Consider the following 19,031-nt stretch of genomic DNA (forward strand, 5'->3'; position numbering starts at 1 on the left):
TACGGATCCCTACTATCTATTGGTAATAAATGAATCCCTACATCGATGTTTTTGACAAAACACCAATTCCGGAATGATGTCAATTTCGAGATTATATTTTAGAATATCTCGGCCAAATATTGGACCATAGAATTGATTGCGGCCAAATTTTTGAGATTTCAGAACCGCCTCATTTATGCAAATATTTTGATGTAACTAAGCCCATGCCAGTTTGGTCAATTTAGGAAATCTCTCAGAATTCGAAAGTCCTGCTCCGTACGAGCTGATAGAGGTATAACATACCAAAATCGGACTGTATTTACTCGAGATATTTCAATATCTAATATATTGATATTTTTGAAAAACTTTAAATATCCCTATCCCTGGTAAATGAAGTCCGATTTGGGCAAGATTGGGCATTTTGTGCTGGTAGAGTTCTAAAGAGTCGATTGCAAAAAGCTAAATAATTCGATAAATACTACTTTATTTAACCGAGATATTTCAATGTAACCAAATGTTTGATTAATGAACCGACAGATTTGTGGCAATGAGCCTCGATTATGGTGTTGAACTTAGAATCGAGCTACCAACATTTTTTTTGTATTACAACTATAATAGAGATTTATTTTAATATATGTACATGTTCACACATTCTTTAGGGTTATCAGCTTTTGGTACATTGCAGTTGAGATAAGTGTAATCTGTTAACGTCATAGTTGAAGGTCATATTATATTTAATAAAAATGCGATAGTAAATTTTGCTTTATTTAAAAACGTCACTACAAAGTTGTTGCTGATTAAGTGTTAATATTTGATTCAGATAACACGCAAGTCTATTTGTTTTTCTAGGTAGGTTCTTTAAAATGCGCTACACGCATAGCTCAATGTTTAGTTATCATATAGTTGATAGTTTTTTTTTTTTTTTGTATATATCATATCAGTAAACAGCGTCTCACCAAGGTACTAAAGAAATATTTGTCAGATAAGGCTGCTGCATAGTAGGTTAACCGATTTGTTGGGGCAGCTTATCTTATCGAGCCGCTAAGCTCTTGACAGCTGCAACTGTGAACTTGTGTAAATGGATAATAATATACTTAGTTTTTACTACAATACTTTTACAAATATATAAGAGGCCTAGGGAAGGAGAGTGGGACATAAGCATATATCATATATAACATGTTTTTTGTTTTCGGTTTTCTAAATTATGCAGAGTTAAAATAAATATGTATTATATTAATATATATTCAAAAGGACATTGACTTAAACAACTAAAAACGATTAACCGCACGCTTATCCTCCACACGTTTGCTCACTGCTGTCCATTCGATTGTATCGCATTGTCCTTGACGTAGCTGGGCGCCTGCAGAAGATCTGTGTACTGCAGCAACGCCTCGCGCAGCGAACGCGAGACCTCCGGCGATGTGGTTGTGGTGCAGTCCACCAAATAGGGATACAGGCCAATCAGTAAATCCCAGGCGGGCTTATTAACTGAATAATTAAACGAAACAAATATTGAACTAGCTAATTGATTAGTTTTACGCAGCACGCACCTTTGGATGCTGGCGCTTTCTTCATGGAGACGACAAGTGTTGCAATGGCTTTCAGCACAAAGGATATTTCCGAGAGGCGAAACCTGTTAAAAAAAAAATAGTATATTAATTACAGATAAATGCTTGCCTGTGAGGCAACGGCAAAAGCAACACCAACCTGGGCAACGGGCACTTGCCGCTCTGGCGCTCATCATCGTTAAAGCGCTTGAGTACCTCCTGAAAGCGATGCAGCAGCGCCGTGACCGCCAGGCGGCCAGCAAAATCCTTATTCACCGCACCTGCGCCGCCGGCGGTCAGTAAATTGGCATTGAGACGATTATTATTGCATGCCGTAGCCGTTGCCTGATCCTCCAGCAGAGAGAACTGCAGCAGCGTTTCGAAACAGGTTTTGGCAAAGATTTCGCGCAGCTTCCAGTCGGACTCGTAGCAAATGTTGCTATCCGATGCGGAGTGTATGGAGCCCTTGTTGAGCAGCACCACAATTTGCATTATGAACTGATGCGGCAACTCGTGGGCATACGGCAGCACCTCGTCGCGCAGCAGCTCAATCACCTGGCAATCGATTGTCTCATCAAGGACAATCTCCTCAAGACCGCGATCCTCAATGGTGCACACGCTGATTGGAAACAGAAACTTGTCCAGCGTATCGGCCAAATCATCCCACTGACTGGCAAAATGTTGCGGCTTAGTGCGCGCCACTTTAAGTCCAGTGTGCAGCACGCTGATCAGGCTGGAAATGGCCAGCTTCCAGGTGCTCGACGATAGACACTTGTACTTCATGGCCAGCGGGGTGCGCAGCGCCTTGATAATGTCGTGCAATATCTGCTCCTGCACTACCGAATCCTCGGTGGCCGTGCTTTGGTATAGTTTCACGCAAATGCTAATGGACTTCTCGCCAAAGGGTATATAGTTCATGCTAACCACTTCCACAGATGCATTGTTGGCATAATGATTGCCCGATTTGCCGTACTTGTTGTGCTCTACGCTCTGCTGAAAGGTGGGCGGGGCGCACGCGAATTTGCTAAATATCAGCAGCTGGCGAAAAATGGCGGGTATGAGTTGGCGTATGCTCGACTCCGAGTCCGGCCTGATGGCCTCCTTCTGTATCAGCTCCATGCACTCCAGTATGCCATCATGCAGCGGCGTCAGCAGCGTGTCCGACACCGTGGACATGATGTAAGGAACGGCATCCGTTTGCACGGGTATGCAAACGGCATTGGTCAGCACGGTGCAGAACTTATCAAAATCGGATGCACTAAATCTGTAAGCGAGGGAGAGTTAGCTCTTGCCTTCGTTCAAATTAGTTGGGGCCAATTAACTCACCTGACTTGAATGTGCTGGAAAATTGCGGGAAAGATTTGTATTAGGGCCGTGAGAAATGCCTGACTGGGAATGTAGAAATCCTCTTGGCTATCTCCGCCTGGAACGCCGGGCAAAAGCCTTGTTGTCGCCGACATTTTGGTACTCTCCATGCCAATGCTTAGCCAAATATTCCAGGCAATCTGATAAAAGATGAGTACAAATAAAAACAAATAAGCTTATTCTTAAACTGACTTTAGAGTTAAACTTTTCAGCAATTGAACTTACGTTCCAGATCTCCTCGTCCTGCTGCTGGGCCGTTTGGCCATCCTTGAGCCCACGCTCCGTGCTGGTGTGGTACATAATCTCCTGCAGGGACTTGAGCGCCGCCAGCGAAACTTCGCCATTCTTGCTGAGCGCTGCATTCTGTATAAACTCCAGAATTAACGACCAGGCGCGCTCGAAATCCCCCAGCATTTGGAGCAGCTCGCGCTTTGTGTTGAATACCCGACACACGCCGGATAAGGTCAACACCTGCGTTTCGGCCCATTGCTTTTGGGCGGTATTACGCGAATGGTGAATCAGAATGTTACCGCTGGCGTCCACCTTCTCGTTGCTTGCGGAGCTGCTGAGCGCGCGCACATTGTCCAGCAGCGGGAAGAGCACCTGCCAGACCAGTGCCTGCCATGTGGGTGGATTTAACAGGCTGCCATGCGCTGCAATTGTCGAGAATAACGTTTGCCCGGCGGATTTGCGGACTGCTGGCCGTAGGTCCACACACAGCTCGCCCAGTTTGGCGTACAGGCACATCCACAGCTTGTCAAACTGAGGCATTTTAAGGGTGCCAGGAAAGTCCGGCAATATGGCCACATCCTCTAGCTGTGTGGACATTAGTTTGTCCTGATTTTGATTGAAAAAGTCCGAGATATTCCACTGTAAAACCAAAAGCAAATCAATTAAACATCCATTTTTATTTATTCTTGGATTAAGCTTACCATGAGCCCAATGGCCGTTAGCGAGATGTTCAGCTCCTGCGTCTGTGAGCCAAACTTGGCCGCTGTGCTGATGCACAGGGGCAGACAGCGCCAAGGCATAACGGTTAGAAAATCGGTAATGACCAGCTGCAGGCACTGGAATGCGGTGCGGATCAGCGGTTCGCCATGATGCTCATTAACAGCGCCAATTATCTCAATGATGGCAGGCCAGCCAAAGGACAGAATTTCACCCGCCGTATTGAGGATTTGCAGCACACAATCCAATTGGCGCTGACGCACATCCGCATGTAATACCGTCGACAGCTCGGAGAGCGGACTCAGCAGCATGGTTTGCAATTCCTGCAATAAAAAAATCAGAATATATTATAGCAAAATATAATAAAAAAAGTATGAAGCTGTTTATTCTCTCTGATTGGCGATCAATCATCAAGGTAAGAGAGTGGGCAACTCACCAGGTTCTCTTTGAGCGGCTGCTTGTGCTTGAACTGCAGCGCCGACTTGACCAGATACGTGATGGCCTCCACGCCCCACTCGCGCATTCGTATGTGTCGATGCTGGCAGACCTCGAGCAGATGATTGGTGAGCGGCCGCCAGAGCACCTCGATGCGTGGCATATTGACGAGACCCGTTTCCATTAGCTTGGCCACAGCGAACAGCGAGGGCTCCCGGTTGGCATAGGCCAGCTCCATGGCCTCGTGGGAGAGCTTGCACAGCGCATCGATCAGATGATGCAGCGCCACATCATCCAAATACTGACTGGATTCGAAAAGTTGGCCAATCATTTGGGACAGCACCGGCAAGTCAGCCATTACCGCCGTCTGTATGCCCACATTGGCTTCCACGGCGGGCTTGGGCATCGCCTGCAAACTGCCGCCCGTTGAGGGCTTTAGGCCCAGTATCCAAACTAAATGCTGCAATGTCTGCAGCACAATGTGCCACGAGGTGCCCAGTATGCTGCCATTGTTGTGGGCCAGCAGCAGAATTGCGCGCATGCACTGCAAATTCTTGTTGGTCAGCATCACTGGGGCCTGCATCACGCTGTGCGGCAACGAGGCGCTGGGCAGTGGCGTGCCCACCGCCACGATCTGTGGCCGAAAGTCGCCGCCGTCGGCATTGCAGCTGTTGATGAACTGACTGCTCAGATCCTGACTGCCGCTGCGTGTGTGACCTGCCAATGGAATAGTTTTATTTAGTTAAAATGGGTATACAACTAATAAAGATGAGAAACATATTCAACAAAGGATACAACGCTTACATCTGAGATCTGCGTCCAGCTGGGCGGCGTTGGCAAATATGGACATGGCATAGTGTGGCGGAAAAGAGGCGCGACACATGGCCATAATAAAGGCATCGCGCGGCTGCAATTGATCCAGCATGCCGCAAAGGGCTGCGTAGTTTTGCATGGCCTTCAGAATGTTCTCTGTGGTGCCCTCATCGATGGACGTTTCCACAAGCGGAATGAATGCGCTGAGCAGGCCAGACCAGCTGGAATTGATCAGTTGTAGGCACAATGGCTTGTGCTCCTCCTCGGTAATAACGGCCATGTTGTGCGAGGGATGCAGCTCCGGCGTGCGTTGTATAACGCCGCCAATCGAACGCGTCATGTCCAGCAAAATGGCATAGGCCAGCGAAATGCCATAGCTATCGGGTATGTTGGGCGCATCCAGCTTGTCCAGCATTTCCAGGCTAAAAATAAAGGCTAGTTAGTATTTTTCTGTAAAGAGCTGCTAATGCTGCTTACTAAACAGCCTTGGATAGGCCGGGCGCAAAGGTGGCCACCAGTGGGAGATAGGCGCCGCGGAACATAAAACCACACTGATTGTTGCCACCACTAGCCAGCGCCGACAATGTGCTGGGCTGTTGCCCAGCGGCGCCAACTGCCTGTTGTCCGCCGTTGCTCAGCACGGCAGACGCATTGATCAGTGAGTAGCGCACATAGCTGCCCATGGCGGCGATCATGTCGTGCACAATATGCGTGGCATGATTTTTCAAATCATACGACTTGCAGAAGAAGGCAATTAGCGTGGAGCGTGTGACCAGCTTGTGAATGACCTCAAGAGCCAAGGCGCGCTGCCAGTGCGGTTTGTCCGGGTCCAAGAACTTGATGATTAGCGACAAAAATATCTCGCACTCGGTAACCAATATAGTATGATACTTCTGTATTAATATGGCCACCAGGCGTAGCAGGCGCATACTTATAGGAAAATATGGCTTGTCCACGGGCACTGCAGCTGTGCCGTTGCTTGGCGCTGGCAGCTGGCGGTGCTTGACATTGGGCGAGAATAGTTTTATGACCAATGCGCAAACGCGTTCCTTCAGCAGCAAGCGGAACTCTTGATTCTGTGCGGGAGATTGCGGTATTATTATAGTCGATAGCCATATTTATGTCAAGCTAACCTCGTGGAATACTGCGCTAAAATTGCTCAGCACGGCCTCGAGCAGCTCAAGTCCAAAAGTGCGCGTCATTTCTGTCATGCCCAGCAGCCAATAGGGCTGTTCGGCATTGACTAGCTGCACCAGATCCTGAAACAGATGAAAGGCGTCCATGGCAAAAGTTTGTCCATCCTGTGTGCTATTGCCATCGGCATCCGGACTGCTTGTGCCCGACTGCTGCTGCTGCTGCTGTTGCTGCAGACTGTGCACCGAGTCTTTTTCCAAATAAACGCGTTCAAAGACCAGAGAGACCAACTGTCGTATTGTCGCGCCAGCTGTGTTTACAATTGTTGGATTCTTGGTATAATGCAAGCGAAAGCACAAGACCAGCGCCTTGGCCAGCGTATCACCATGCACCACCAGATTGGTGGTCAGCAGCAGCGTCACCGTCTGCAGCACCTTGACCTCCTCAATGTTGTGCTCCATCAGTGTCCACAAGGCGTTTGTTATATACAGGGCGCCCTTCTGATCTACCACCTGCTGTGTAATCAGGCGCTGCATCATGCCCAGGCAGAACTTAAGGAACGAAAATTAAAACAGAAACTTGAACGGGTGGAACGCCAAGAGTTATGATGATGACTCACCTTGATAATTTTCAAGTCTTTGGTTTCGCAGCCCTGGACCAGCGGATAGAGTATCTGATTGACGGTGTAGTATACAGAATTTTGTTGGCTGCTGCCGGCGGTGCATAATTTCGAAATTGCCTCTTCGCATGCCTGCAACGAAAAGAAATTGTGTTTACCTATTAACGACCATAAAAATCAATTTGATTGCTTTTCGCTGACCGGTCTGATATCAATTTCATAATTGCGTCGTGCACACACACAGGTGCAGAGAGCAGCCCCTCCTCGCCCGCTGTAAACCCATCACTGGCGTCACCAGCCCACAAAACAGCCACTGCGCACACAGTTGCCACCGCATGACAAATTGCCACAATGATGCACACGTCAGCGGATTTAATGAGGCAACAAACAGCAGCATTTGACCCTGGCACAGGCACTTACCTCTTTTATTTGCGGGTACTTCTTCTTGGTTTCAAGTGAGAGCGTCTTGAAGTCTGCCTGCAGGGCCTCAACGAATTTGTGCACGTCGGTGCCACCGCCCACCACCCCGCCGCCGACAAATGACATAGTTATGCGTTCTTGTTGGGGGGTTTTTTTTTTGTTGGGGCTTTCAACTGTTGTTGTGTTCTCCTCTGTCGCCTTGTTGAACGAACGGGACACTTAGTGCATTATATGCATGCAACATTTAAATACAACAATTATGCTAAACATATGCGTTTTATCTCACTTTACTCTTATATGGACCAAACAAATACAGGGCAGCGAGCACAATAACAAGTCGGTTGTTGAAAATTTTTGTGAATCGCCTCTGACAGCTGCAGCTGACGTACACAGTTTATCGATAAGCACAGTTGCGCTGTTCAGGCTTGCCAGCAGTTGTGCAACTGTTCGACTGTTCGCGTGATATTCTCCTTCTGCAGCCAGAGTAAAGAGTTAAACATAAATCCAAGAATGCTTACCTTCTATAAACATAGTTTGCCTTAGCATTTTTAGTATTAGATGCATTTTAAATCAACTTTCGAGAGCTTAAAATAAATATAAATTTTTTAACTGCGGGCAACTCTATTATAACCGACTTTCAGGGTTTGTTCTGCTGTTAATTGTTACCGCAAGAATAGAAATGTGAAGTAACTAAGTAACTTACTGCTTTTCTTGTTTAAATAAATACGATTAAAGAACTTATTTGTCAATAATTGAAAATAATTTGTCAACGAATTGCAACAAAAAAGTAATCAGTAATTTGTAACAGTTTGCTGTTGTTAACAGTAAAATAACATGCCGCTGTTATGCAAGCTGTTAATCTGCACAGGGTGATTAGTATTATTAGTACGAAAAGCAAGAGGAAGAAACGCAACACGAGCAGCGGACGAACACAACCGACTCGCACCCGTTCCGCGATTCGCGGAGTAAACAAAAACTGTATTTGAGATTTATTTTAATGAGATTAAAACCCTAAATTCATATGCCATTTCACTGCATACGTGTTCGCGATAAAGTGCATAAGCCTCCAAAAGTGTCATTAGCTGTACAAAACCAAATGCAAATCGTCGTCGCAAAGCAACCAACAAGGGTTAAAGTAACTGAAAAGAAAAGAAAAAAAATCGCGAAACCTTTGCATACACACATGCATATTGGCCAGAAATAAACGCGTAGTCTGTTTTTTATGCCTGGCCTGCATGACTAATGAAACAGCTTTAAAACAACTGGCGTTAAATTAAGGCTAAACACATAATCGGATAGTCGAAGCACAGGCTCCCAAGGCGACTGACTAGGCAGCTGGCACAGTGGGACGTCCAGAAAAAGAACACACAAAAGCTAACTAATTATTGTCATAATTCTTTTTTATACGCATAATGTCAACAAAATATAAATTAATTATGAACAAACACTAAAAATAGCTAATACAATAAGAAGACAACAAGCCAGGCGCATAGCCATCTAGTAATTATGCTTGACCCTGGTCCAACAATAGCCACAGCCACAGCCACAGCCATAGCCCCAACGTCAACGACGACGACGACTTTGTCGCTGTCTTCAGGCTGACGCTGACGCGCTGCCTCAGTCGCTGCTTCAATTAACAAATTTACTCGTCGACGTTGCGACTAGCTGCAGGTAAGTTAGTTCGTCCAAGTGTCTGACTGAGATCGAGTGCGAGCGAGAGAGTGTGAGAGGTAAAAGAGGGGGGGAACTGCTGAGGGCCAGTGATAATGCAATAGGCCAGCGATGACTGCGTTGTTTTTTAATACCCTGTAGCCATTGAAAAATGGGTATAATTAAGTTATATAAATGTGCGTAACAGGCAGAAGATCGAGACATGTCTGTATTTATGTGCCTCAGACTATTAGTTATAATATAGAGATACACAATAATCGATACAAATCGATATATCGATATTTTTTAAATTCCAATTTGAAGTCCCAACAAGTTCACAATGATCTGGCCATAAGCCCATAAGTTAGTCTAGTTAGCGAGCAAGGCGAAGAGGAAGCACAGACTGCATGTTTTGCAGGGCAGCTGCTAGTCGTGCAGCCTCGCATATACCAAGCTTACTTGGCCTATTGTTAAATTTATTAACATAAGCATAACGCTTTTTTCTTCCTCTGTTTTGTTTGGTTAAAGATTGGGTAATAGTTTTTTGGCTATTGCCAAATTCCATGTGCGTTTAGTCGGAGCGAAGGTTTCTTTAGCTGGCGGAAGTATCACGGATCTATGTATGTTAGCTAGCCAAGCGGATCAGGGGATCAGCTTTTTTATCAACTGGCTGGTCAACGCCCTCTTTTTGGCATTTGATGCGACTTTGATTGATAGCCACATGGTCCAGCCAAAGATTTGGTTCCTCTTTCGGTTGGAAACCCGTTTTCTCGGTATAACCGACGATTATCTGCGGTTCAATGTACTTATCAGGGTCCATAGTTTTGGTACAATGTGTATGAGCAGCAGTCGAGGCAAACCCAGCTTCACCTACACAAATTATGCAATAAATGATAACAATTGTTTTAGTTTAACAGCGCGTTAAATAATAATTGCAAGTTTTTACATCCATATCGCAGTTTAGCACTTTCCAAGTAATTCCAAAAGCGGAACACTGAAAAAAATCGCGTGTTCATAAGCGCAATTACGACCCCGGGCAAAGGCTAGCCCCTTGACTCATTTCATTCGCCTCATTTTAATATAAATGTATTTATATTATTTAATGTAAATCATTTAGTTTATCTTAGTAAGAGGAACATAAAAAAGGGCCTTTCTAGTTAAGAATTCAACTTGATAAATATGGAAGAAAAAAAGATTTAAATCAAGTAAATGTTCTCATAAGTATCTGTAAATTTATATTATAAAGTTTAATTTCAGAAAATAATATAACTATATTCCAAATAGTTTGAAATAGAAACTGTCCAGATAATATTCAAGTAAAGTTGGAAGAAAATCCCAGACATTTGGCCTTCCTACTTTAGTTTTTCAAAATAATATTATAATTCTTCCAGTGTACACTTTCTAAACTTTTTTTTTTGTACTTTTTTAGAAAATCCCTTTGAAATATTAAATAATACTAAATAAATAGAAATACATATAAATTCTTTCAGTGTACAAAGCTGATAAGTCGGACCAATTAGTATAGACGCTGATATGGCATTGTCCGGCGTTGAGCGGGGCGGAAGTATTTCTATTGATTAGCATTTGTAAACATTGCAGCAGGTACCACATGTTCTTATCAGCGCAGCGCGCACATGACTCATCGGGCGGGAGGGGTTTATATTACGCGTCAGAGATGAACTAGCAGCAGCCTAATCTATTTGTACTATATATAGTATATAGTATAGAGCACTCTCGCTTTTCAGACAGCCGAGCGCGTCACGCTGCGGTCTCCAATACGAAGTTTATTGTTAGTTTTTTTCCTTTTTATATTTGACACTGTTTGCCTAAGTACTTGCGTTTCAGTTATTCAGTTTCATATATTATTGTCTCTGGCTAGGCGTCACGATAAGCCACCGAATTGCACAGTGCGTCAAAGAAAACACCGTAAACAATGTCAACTCGGTAAAACAATTCCACGGCGACAGACAAAGATATAGTCGCAATTTGTGCATATATCGAGCCAACAACTGGGGTGTGTCAGCTATAAATCTTAGCAAAAACTGATATTCGCTAGAAAACAATGTTTTTGGCCTGATTGATAGCCTGATTGATGACTGACTGATTGATCATTAATGTTGGGTAAAACTAACTAGTAAATACTACATTTAATTGCATGAAGTAACTTTTAAAGGGTGGCTGGGATTTTAATTGACCTGATTGACTGACTGATTGATTAAGAACGTTGACCTGATTGTAAGAATGACTGACTGATTGATCATCAAAGTTTGGGTAAAACTTACTAGTAAATGCTACGTTTAATTGCATGAAGTAACTCTTAAAAGGTGGCTGGGATATTAATTGATCTGATTGACTGAATGACTGACTAATTGGTTGTCAATCAGCTGGTTAAAACCCGCTAGTTATTACTACACTCAATCGACCCGAGTGGTATTACCCAAATGGTGATTGATATAATGACTCACTGCTTGCGTAAAACCACGCTTAAATGGCTTTTATTTGACCTGATTGATAAAATGACTGACTGACTGATTGATCATCAATGTTGGATAAAACTAACATTTAAATACTACATTTAATTACATGAAGTTACTCTTAAAGTGTGGCTGGGATTTAAATTGATTTGATTGACTGAATGACTGACTGATTGATCATTAAAGTTTGGGTAAAAGCACGCTTAAATGGATTTTAATTGACCCGATTGATAAAATGACTGATTGATTACCAACATTGGGTAAAACCCGCTAGTAAATACTACGATTATTCGACCTGATTGATAAAATGACTCACTGATTGATCATCAAAGTTTGGGTAAAGCCAGCTGGTATGCTACAATTAAAGTTTTATGGTAGATCGAATTATAATTGACCTGATTGATGCAATGATTGGCTGATTGATTATCAAAGTTGGGTAAAAACCGGCTAGAAAATGGTAGCTCCGTTTTTATGAAAACCCCATTGTTATTAAGATTTATAAGAACTCAAGCAAAAATATCTTAATTGCTTTATCTGTCAGCTACCTTTCGAGCAGTGCAAACAACTTAAGCGACATGCCAATAACACTATTTTGCGTGTTATTTGACTTGCGTTCAATGAGAATGAGTCGTTTTAATTAGACAGATTAGATAGAGACGCCACAGACGGCCCAGTTATCTATAACCTATAGAACTACCTTCTGATAAGGCCAATTTAATTATTCATGCGAAGTTATAAATGGAAAGTCCCAACCCATTAGACATTGAACAGCTCGCTCGCATATTAAAACTTGTAAAAATATATTATTCATGATAGTATTATTTGATTATTTGATGATTTCTTCAAACTTAGTGATAGCAATACAAAAGAGAATTTCATTAGAATAATTATTTTATCAACATGAATTGCCTTTTCTAATTTTGAGACAGTCCTTTTTTTCTAGAAGTTTTCTTCTGCTTCGAGTAAGCACTGTATAACTTTCTTAATGGCATTTTATATATTTTGGTTTTTTTTATTTGGTTTGACTTCAGTTTGGTTTTGACGTCTAACAGGCTAACAGGTTCTATTTTTATAGGGGGGTCAACAGGTGAAATTGCTAGTAGAAATCAGATAACTATTTTTAGCATTTTAATGGCCCTTTAACAATTGAACTTGTTTTAGTGCCATATGTACTATATGAAATCCACTTGAGCGATAAACTTGTCAGTTGTTCGATTATCGGACACCTTACAGACCGCAATAAATACATATACTTATAATCGCTCGATAAGCGCTGAAATATCCGTTTGACCAGGTGAGACTGATTGAAACTTGAGCTGCAGAAGTGCCGGCTTCTATCTTGAGTTTCTGGGCCAAGTGCGGTAGCTACAATACCCTGTCGCGGGCCAAGTGCTTGCGCAGGCGGGTTACTTCAGGTTCTTCATTAAATCGGGTCAAGCATTTTTCTCAAAGTTAACATTGTGTCTGTGTCTGAGCATACAAAACAACAGCCCATGGCAACAGCCGTTTCTGGATGCTGACCAGTGTTGACAACGCTTGAGAAAAAAGAATATTTAAATTACAAAATAAAAGAGCTGCAAATATGGCGAGCTTCTGATATTTTAGGCTCCTTTACTCAATCTTGGTTTAGATTGTCGATTAACTTAACCACACTTAACTTAACTTAAAGGTCCCGAATGTCAGTTTAGAAACTTCCAGTTGAGCACATACCAACACTGTTTTCAAGTGTATCCACACCTTGATATAAATCAGATCACGAAATCAGTTGTTTTTTTGTTTATAAAATAAATTTGATTTGATATCTATGCGGAAATGTAAAGAAAATAACAATTAAATTGTTTATACATTTGGCTAGAATTCAAGTTGAACCCAACACAAATAAACGAACAGTCAAAATGTTAATTAACTGCAATCGGCTCTTTGGCTTTTTTTCTATCGCTAATCAATTAACTAACTGTTCGGCGATTGCGACTTATAGATATTAAGTGCCTAAGCCCACTTTAAGGCGAGGAGATATTTATTTTGAATATATTTGCATATGCTTTTTGTTAAATTAAAAAAAATTCAGATAAAAATAAACGCAAAACACGTTTTAAAAAAGCTAGAATTCCCACTGTGCGCACTTCTCTAGTTTTCTAGCTATCTGACTTTAAGAAATGGCTAGATTTTGCCGACAGCTCTGATGCTCTCTAATGAATGCGTCGTACTCCTGACATTTGTCCAGCTCATTAGCATGGCCAGAACAGCAGAAAGCCTCATCTTCAGCGATTCTTATGCCCAAATTATTTGCTCCGCATGCGTCAGCTATATACACATACGTGTTTTGTATATTTATTTAAAGAAATTTCGAGTGTTGTTTTCATTACGCTCTATAAGGCGAAGACAAATTGTTTTATGCGTGTTTTTACTGGTCTGCTAATGAGCTAAATGTTTAAGGTAATGTCTTTTCCAAAGTTCTTAAAAGCCAACACTTAAAAACGAATTATATTTATTTTGTTTTTTAGTTTTATCTTTAGCCAATTTACAATTTGAGCAAAAATCCAAAGACATTGCGATAAGCAAATGTTTATTTCCTTTCGACAACTGAAATTTTGTTGAATTTAGTTTCGAACTCAAAGTACAAAAGCTGCGTTTCCGTGCTCTTTTCTCTGCCTTTATGGATAACCATATCGGACAGTTGTCCTTATCTGGACAATTACCCACTAAAGCCACGCACAATCGGAAAGATGTATGTCTTTTAATCGGAATAGTTTATATGGTCTAGCATTTATAGTCATGCAAATAAATCTAACGAATATTTGATAAACAAGCCAAAAGTAAAACCTTTTGCAATGAGCTGATTTTTGGTTAATTTTATAATATATGATATATATTGATATATAAGAGCACGTGAAAGAAGAAAAATTAAAACTTTTTGCAATGAGCTGATTTTTGTTTAGTTTAATAATAAATAGTATAATATATTAATATATATGAGAACACAAATAGTGAAACGCGATGTGACGGATAATAAAGTTGTTTGTCGCACAGAACTATAAAAACTCGCTTAAAATGCTCGATTCCGCAAAGTAATTTATTTTTATTTTTAACTGAAATATTGCTAATGCAAGTTTATTTTAACGTCTCTGCCAATATGTGCTATAATATTTTTTATGCACATCAATAAACGCGTTAGGTTTTGCCTTAAAAAGCTTATTCGATTTTATGTCCTAGCTTATATTTGGCATCGAAATTACTTTTAGCCGATATTTTAGCTGTTGCATTTAATTGGTAATAAAAGTACTATGGGATAAAAGAACATAGAATTGACAGAACATGTTTTAAAGAAAGAAATTGATTCCATTCTCTATTCAACTTTTTCTTCTGTCAAATTTGGGTTAACTGTCAAAACTTGAACACAAAATTTATAGTCGTACATTTTCATTTAAATTAATTCGTACTCAGTTTCTTAGTGGTAATGCGCCCATTAAATATTTTTTACCTTGTCTGCTTCTAACGGCTTTTTCCTCCTTCCTTTGATAGACTTTCAGTCCGTTCTTAACAATTTATTTTTATCGATAAATAGATAAACATGCAGCGATAAATATCATTAGTTGTTCAGTTAGTTGAGAGATAAGATAAATGGGGTAGCTCTTTAATTACGAGTGGCAAAATAATGTGATTCCATCTAAATTTATAACTTTTATTAACACACACACACACACACATTCCCTTTGTTTACTTCCGGCAAACACTTGACGGCACAATACACACGCACACACACACACACATTTACACGCACACACGCGCAAATTATGAAGTTGCTTTTTGAAAATATATAATTTTCTTATGTGAACTAAGTATTCTTGTTTATCTTCCATTGCAGTCGCTCCACGTTTCTCGTGCCGGGCATAGCAGGCGCTTTCCCTCACAAATATATATATATATATATTGAAATAGTTTCTAGATACAAAAGGAAATACTCAAAAATCGTATATTTGAGATATTCTCAAACTGAATCGATCGCAATGGTAGTTGGCAACGTGCACAATACGCGCATTTTGCGCTTTCTGCTAGTTCTGATCGTTGTGATACTCACAATCTTTATCTATGCGTCATACTCGACCACGACGACGCTGACGCCGACGCACATGCATGTTGCGCCGCCGCCGCCACCGACGCCACAACAGCTGACAGCCGCCGGGCACCAGCAGCAGCTGAAGCAGAAGGCGGAGCAGCTGCCAGCAATGGTTGTGCTGAATAACACCGGCGAATTTGGCCTCTCGCCAGCCGCAGCTGAGGCTGAGCTGCCGGCCGGCAGCAACAAGAAGGCCAGGGCCCAGGATCAGCTGCAGCGAAAGAAGCCAGCGCAGCAGCAGCAGCAGCAGCAACAGCAGCATCGTTTGCCCACCATCGATGAGGATGCACTGTTGGATGGCGGCGCTGCGGGCGCCAGTCCCAGCCAGGCGGGCAGCGAGCAGGTGCCCAGTTTCGGCGATGAGCTGCTCGAAGAGCAGCAATATGTGCAAAATATTGATACAATTACAGGTGAGTTTACTTAAAAAGAATTTCATAAATGTCAGTGCATGCAAAAATATCAATAAATTGCAGGCAACATCAACTCCAACTCCAACAACAACAACAACGAATCTTTGGCTGCCAAACAAGCAGCGGCAGCAGCTGCCACTGGGGGACAACAACAACAACAACAGCAGCAGCAGCAGCAATCGCCGTCGGACGCCGAGATTCTGATGATACCCACTTCCAATTTGCAAAAGTTCATCGAGAACGCCGATAAGATATTAAAGAACATGACATCGAACAGCAGCAACCCGTCGGCGGCGGCGGCAGCAGCAGCAGCGGGTGCAGTCTCCTCGCCCAGCGAACAACGCACGGGTTGGTTGTCAATTTATGGGCGTGGCATGTTGCGCTAAACAGTTGTCGTTGGTGGTGCAAATTAAAAAGCAAAAAACAAGCAAAACAATGTATACCAGAAAGAATAGTTGTCTTTGGAGTGCCCGAATATGAAATACCCTGGCAGGCATAGAACATTCCTAGACTTTCCAACAATCAATTCTATGCGAGCAATATTAGACGTTTTTAAATGCATTGGATCAACAGATTATTTGTTAAAAAAAAAAATTGTACAATCGAATGTTCCAAACAGTAACTTTATGATATATGATCCGATGTGAATAAGATTAGCATAGCAGCATAATCAATCTCGCTTTTTAAACAAAACTAAATAGGTTTTCCTTAAAGGACTAATTAGTTATCGCAGTGCGATGCGCATCTCTTTTGGGAGAAAACTCGTAATTTGAGATTTCATTCAAGATATCTTTAAAAATACATAGTTGCTTAATGTCAATTTAAATCATGACGCAGCTCTTAACCTAAAACTCTGGCTGCTTTTAAAAAACAAAAATGTTTTCAAAACAAAAACGAATTTTAAGCCAAGATTTTCCAAGTCAGCTATAAGACGTATCCAATTCTTCTTCAATCAGACAAACGAACAGTCAAGCACCGCTTTGTCAGCTTAGTTCGTCGAGTTGTTTTCAGTGCCTGCTGCAAGGGTATAACATGGTAGCATTAATAGCTTCGGCAGCTATGGAAGTCATTAGCTGAAGTCCGGTTTGTTTGTTTTCCAATTGTCCAGTGCCAGTGTGAAGTATCGCATTTCCCATAACGGTCTAACTGTGGGCTGGACAAAGGTTTGGCTTGTTTGCGTGCGCTATTAAATTGCACACATTACACAACGGCGCGCATATGGGGCGTACCCATAGATACCCTATATATCCATATATATATATTGCTTATTCGCGGAAACATTACTCAATCTTGTACACTTTGTTTGCAGATAAGACCAATCAGCCGGGTCTGATTGAGGACTTGCAAATTAATTTGCTGGATAACAACAATGCGGCAGTTGGTTCATACGCTGTAATGCCGGTGAAAACAGCGCCGGACGTGGCAGAGCAAAAGGAGAAGTCGCCGCCAGTACCAAAACACCCAATGCCAAAGGTGAAAGTTAACAACAAGGCAACAGCCAACGGTCCGGTGGATCCATCCAAGGGCATTGCAGCGGAGAAAATCTACGAAAGCGGCCATCTAAATGATGAAATTGATATAGAACGACTTTGTCCGCTTAATGGGGATACCATCCGGCTACTCGTATTGATCACCTCGGCGCAGACGCACTCGGATGCGCGCATGTCCATCCGCCAGACCTGGGGACATTACGGAGTACGGCGGGACATAAGCATGGCCTTTGTGGTGGGTCGCGGCACCAACGAGACGGTGAATGCGGCGCTTAGCCAGGAGAACTTCATGTATGGCGATCTGATACGCGGCAATTTTATTGATTCATACAATAATCTAACGCTGAAGACCATCTCGTCGCTGGAGTGGGTCGATCAGCATTGCCAACGTGCCAAGTACATCCTGAAAACGGACGATGATATGTTCATCAATGTGCCTAGGCTGTTGAGTTTTCTGAAACAGTTGGAAAAGCGCAAGCAGAAGCGCGCCATCTTTGGCCGCTTGGCCAAGAAATGGAAGCCCATACGTAACAAGAAATCAAAGTACTATGTATCGACTGATCAATTTCCGGCGTCCGTATTTCCATCGTTTACCACGGGACCCGCCTACGTAATGACAGGTGAAGTTGTGCACGATCTTTATGTGCGTTCGCTGAAGACGGTCTATCTGAAGCTGGAGGATGTCTTCACCACGGGCATTGTGGCCCAAAGCTTGGGCATTGAGCGTTTGCATGTGAATGAGTTTGTCAATCGACGTATCTCATTTAATCCCTGCAATATACGCAACGCCATCAGCGTGCACATGATCAAGTCGAACGAACAGTTTGATCTGTGGAAGAAGCTGCTGGACCAGACCACTAAATGTAAATAGTATTTTAGGTTTAAGCTCTGAATTAAATGTCTATGTTAAATGTTAAAGCAAATTGATTAGCGAAAGAAAAGGCAGCTAGTGGCAGCAAATAGAAATACTTTAGTTTCTAAGTATTAGGAGGAATGTATCTTATGTATCTACTCGCGGATAACGTATATTCGATTTTAATGTACTATCACATATGTTTTTAATTACGTTTTGTAGCCTAATTTTAGCATTATAAATGCCATTATTTATCTAATAATTAGCTATAACTCTGGTTATAAGTATGTTAACACAACACAACACACACACACACACACATATTTAGACACATAGTGCGTGGTAAACAATTAAAAACAATCGAAACAGTCTCAAAGAAATCTATGGTCTATGTGGTCATCAAATTATCTGTGTTTTTTTCGAAATATATAAAAGGCAGCTCCTTTAAGCATTGAAATTTTGTTTGTCTGTAATCATGCATTATATTCATAAAGGTTTATCAATCTGTCCCATTGCTTTAGACGGGAAAATTGGGCAAATATGATTTTTCAGGAAAATACTTTCCCTTTCGTAATGTTTACATAGCTAACATGCTAAAGTGTTTTATTTCTCAATCTAATTTGAAATTCAGTTTTAACCCTCTTATTAATGAAGATTCAATTTAAAAAACTTGTTCGCGGCTTTTTCCCGATATCCACACGGGCTATTTTTCCGGTTTCCGATTATTAGTGATAACTGCCCTAAGTGAACAGTCACGAAAGTACTCGTGACATGATA

The 19,031-nt window shown here is 42.0% G+C and overlaps 2 protein-coding genes across 3 annotated transcripts; one reads left to right on the forward strand and one right to left on the reverse strand.

The window, feature by feature from the left end:
* Positions 1-719: 719 nt before the first annotated feature.
* Positions 720-7,621, reverse strand: mon2 (Mon2 homolog, regulator of endosome-to-Golgi trafficking). Its single transcript, XM_064690703.1, has 12 exons — positions 7,261-7,621; positions 6,841-6,972; positions 6,221-6,772; positions 5,565-6,163; positions 5,079-5,509; positions 4,276-4,991; positions 3,824-4,162; positions 3,117-3,761; positions 2,853-3,031; positions 1,687-2,790; positions 1,530-1,612; positions 720-1,467 (listed from the first exon to the last, which is right to left on the reverse strand). The coding sequence occupies exons 1-12, from the start codon at positions 7,384-7,386 to the stop codon at positions 1,289-1,291; spliced, it is 5,085 nt and encodes a 1,694-aa protein (XP_064546773.1). The 5' UTR covers positions 7,387-7,621; the 3' UTR covers positions 720-1,288.
* A 534-nt stretch (positions 7,622-8,155) lies between these two features.
* Positions 8,156-18,711, forward strand: LOC135434213 (uncharacterized). 2 transcript variants are annotated; one of them, XM_064690712.1, is made up of 4 exons: positions 8,156-8,931; positions 15,250-15,911; positions 15,975-16,259; positions 17,221-18,711. In XM_064690712.1, the coding sequence occupies exons 2-4, from the start codon at positions 15,392-15,394 to the stop codon at positions 18,270-18,272; spliced, it is 1,857 nt and encodes a 618-aa protein (XP_064546782.1). In that variant the 5' UTR covers positions 8,156-8,931; positions 15,250-15,391; the 3' UTR covers positions 18,273-18,711. The 2 variants fall into 2 exon arrangements, with proteins under 2 accessions (XP_064546782.1, XP_064546783.1); XM_064690713.1 differs by lacking the exon at positions 8,156-8,931 and adding an exon at positions 14,704-14,838.
* Positions 18,712-19,031: the final 320 nt, after the last annotated feature.

This window comes from Drosophila montana, unplaced genomic scaffold, assembly GCF_035044405.1.
Source record: "Drosophila montana isolate Dmon_TW-CO22-7 unplaced genomic scaffold, ASM3504440v1 contig_3282_1, whole genome shotgun sequence".
NCBI classification, from domain to species: domain Eukaryota; kingdom Metazoa; phylum Arthropoda; class Insecta; order Diptera; family Drosophilidae; genus Drosophila; species Drosophila montana.

What these genes read in the sequence shown, in the direction of transcription:
- mon2 (XM_064690703.1), bottom strand. Translation starts at nt 7,386, where the DNA reads ATGTCATTTGTCGGCGGCGGGGTGGTGGGCGGTGGCACCGACGTGCAC. An exon ending in AGTACCCGCAAATAAAAGAG is followed by an intron (nt 6,973 to 7,260) that starts GTAAGTGCCTGT and finishes TTTTCGTTGCAG; the next exon opens with GCATGCGAAGAGGCAATTTC. An exon ending in GGCAAGTGCCCGTTGCCCAG is followed by an intron (nt 1,613 to 1,686) that starts GTTGGTGTTGCT and finishes TTTTTTTAACAG; the next exon opens with GTTTCGCCTCTCGGAAATAT.
- LOC135434213 (XM_064690712.1), top strand. Translation starts at nt 15,392, where the DNA reads ATGGTAGTTGGCAACGTGCACAATACGCGCATTTTGCGCTTTCTGCTA. An exon ending in AAATATTGATACAATTACAG is followed by an intron (nt 15,912 to 15,974) that starts GTGAGTTTACTT and finishes AATAAATTGCAG; the next exon opens with GCAACATCAACTCCAACTCC. An exon ending in GCCCAGCGAACAACGCACGG is followed by an intron (nt 16,260 to 17,220) that starts GTTGGTTGTCAA and finishes CTTTGTTTGCAG; the next exon opens with ATAAGACCAATCAGCCGGGT.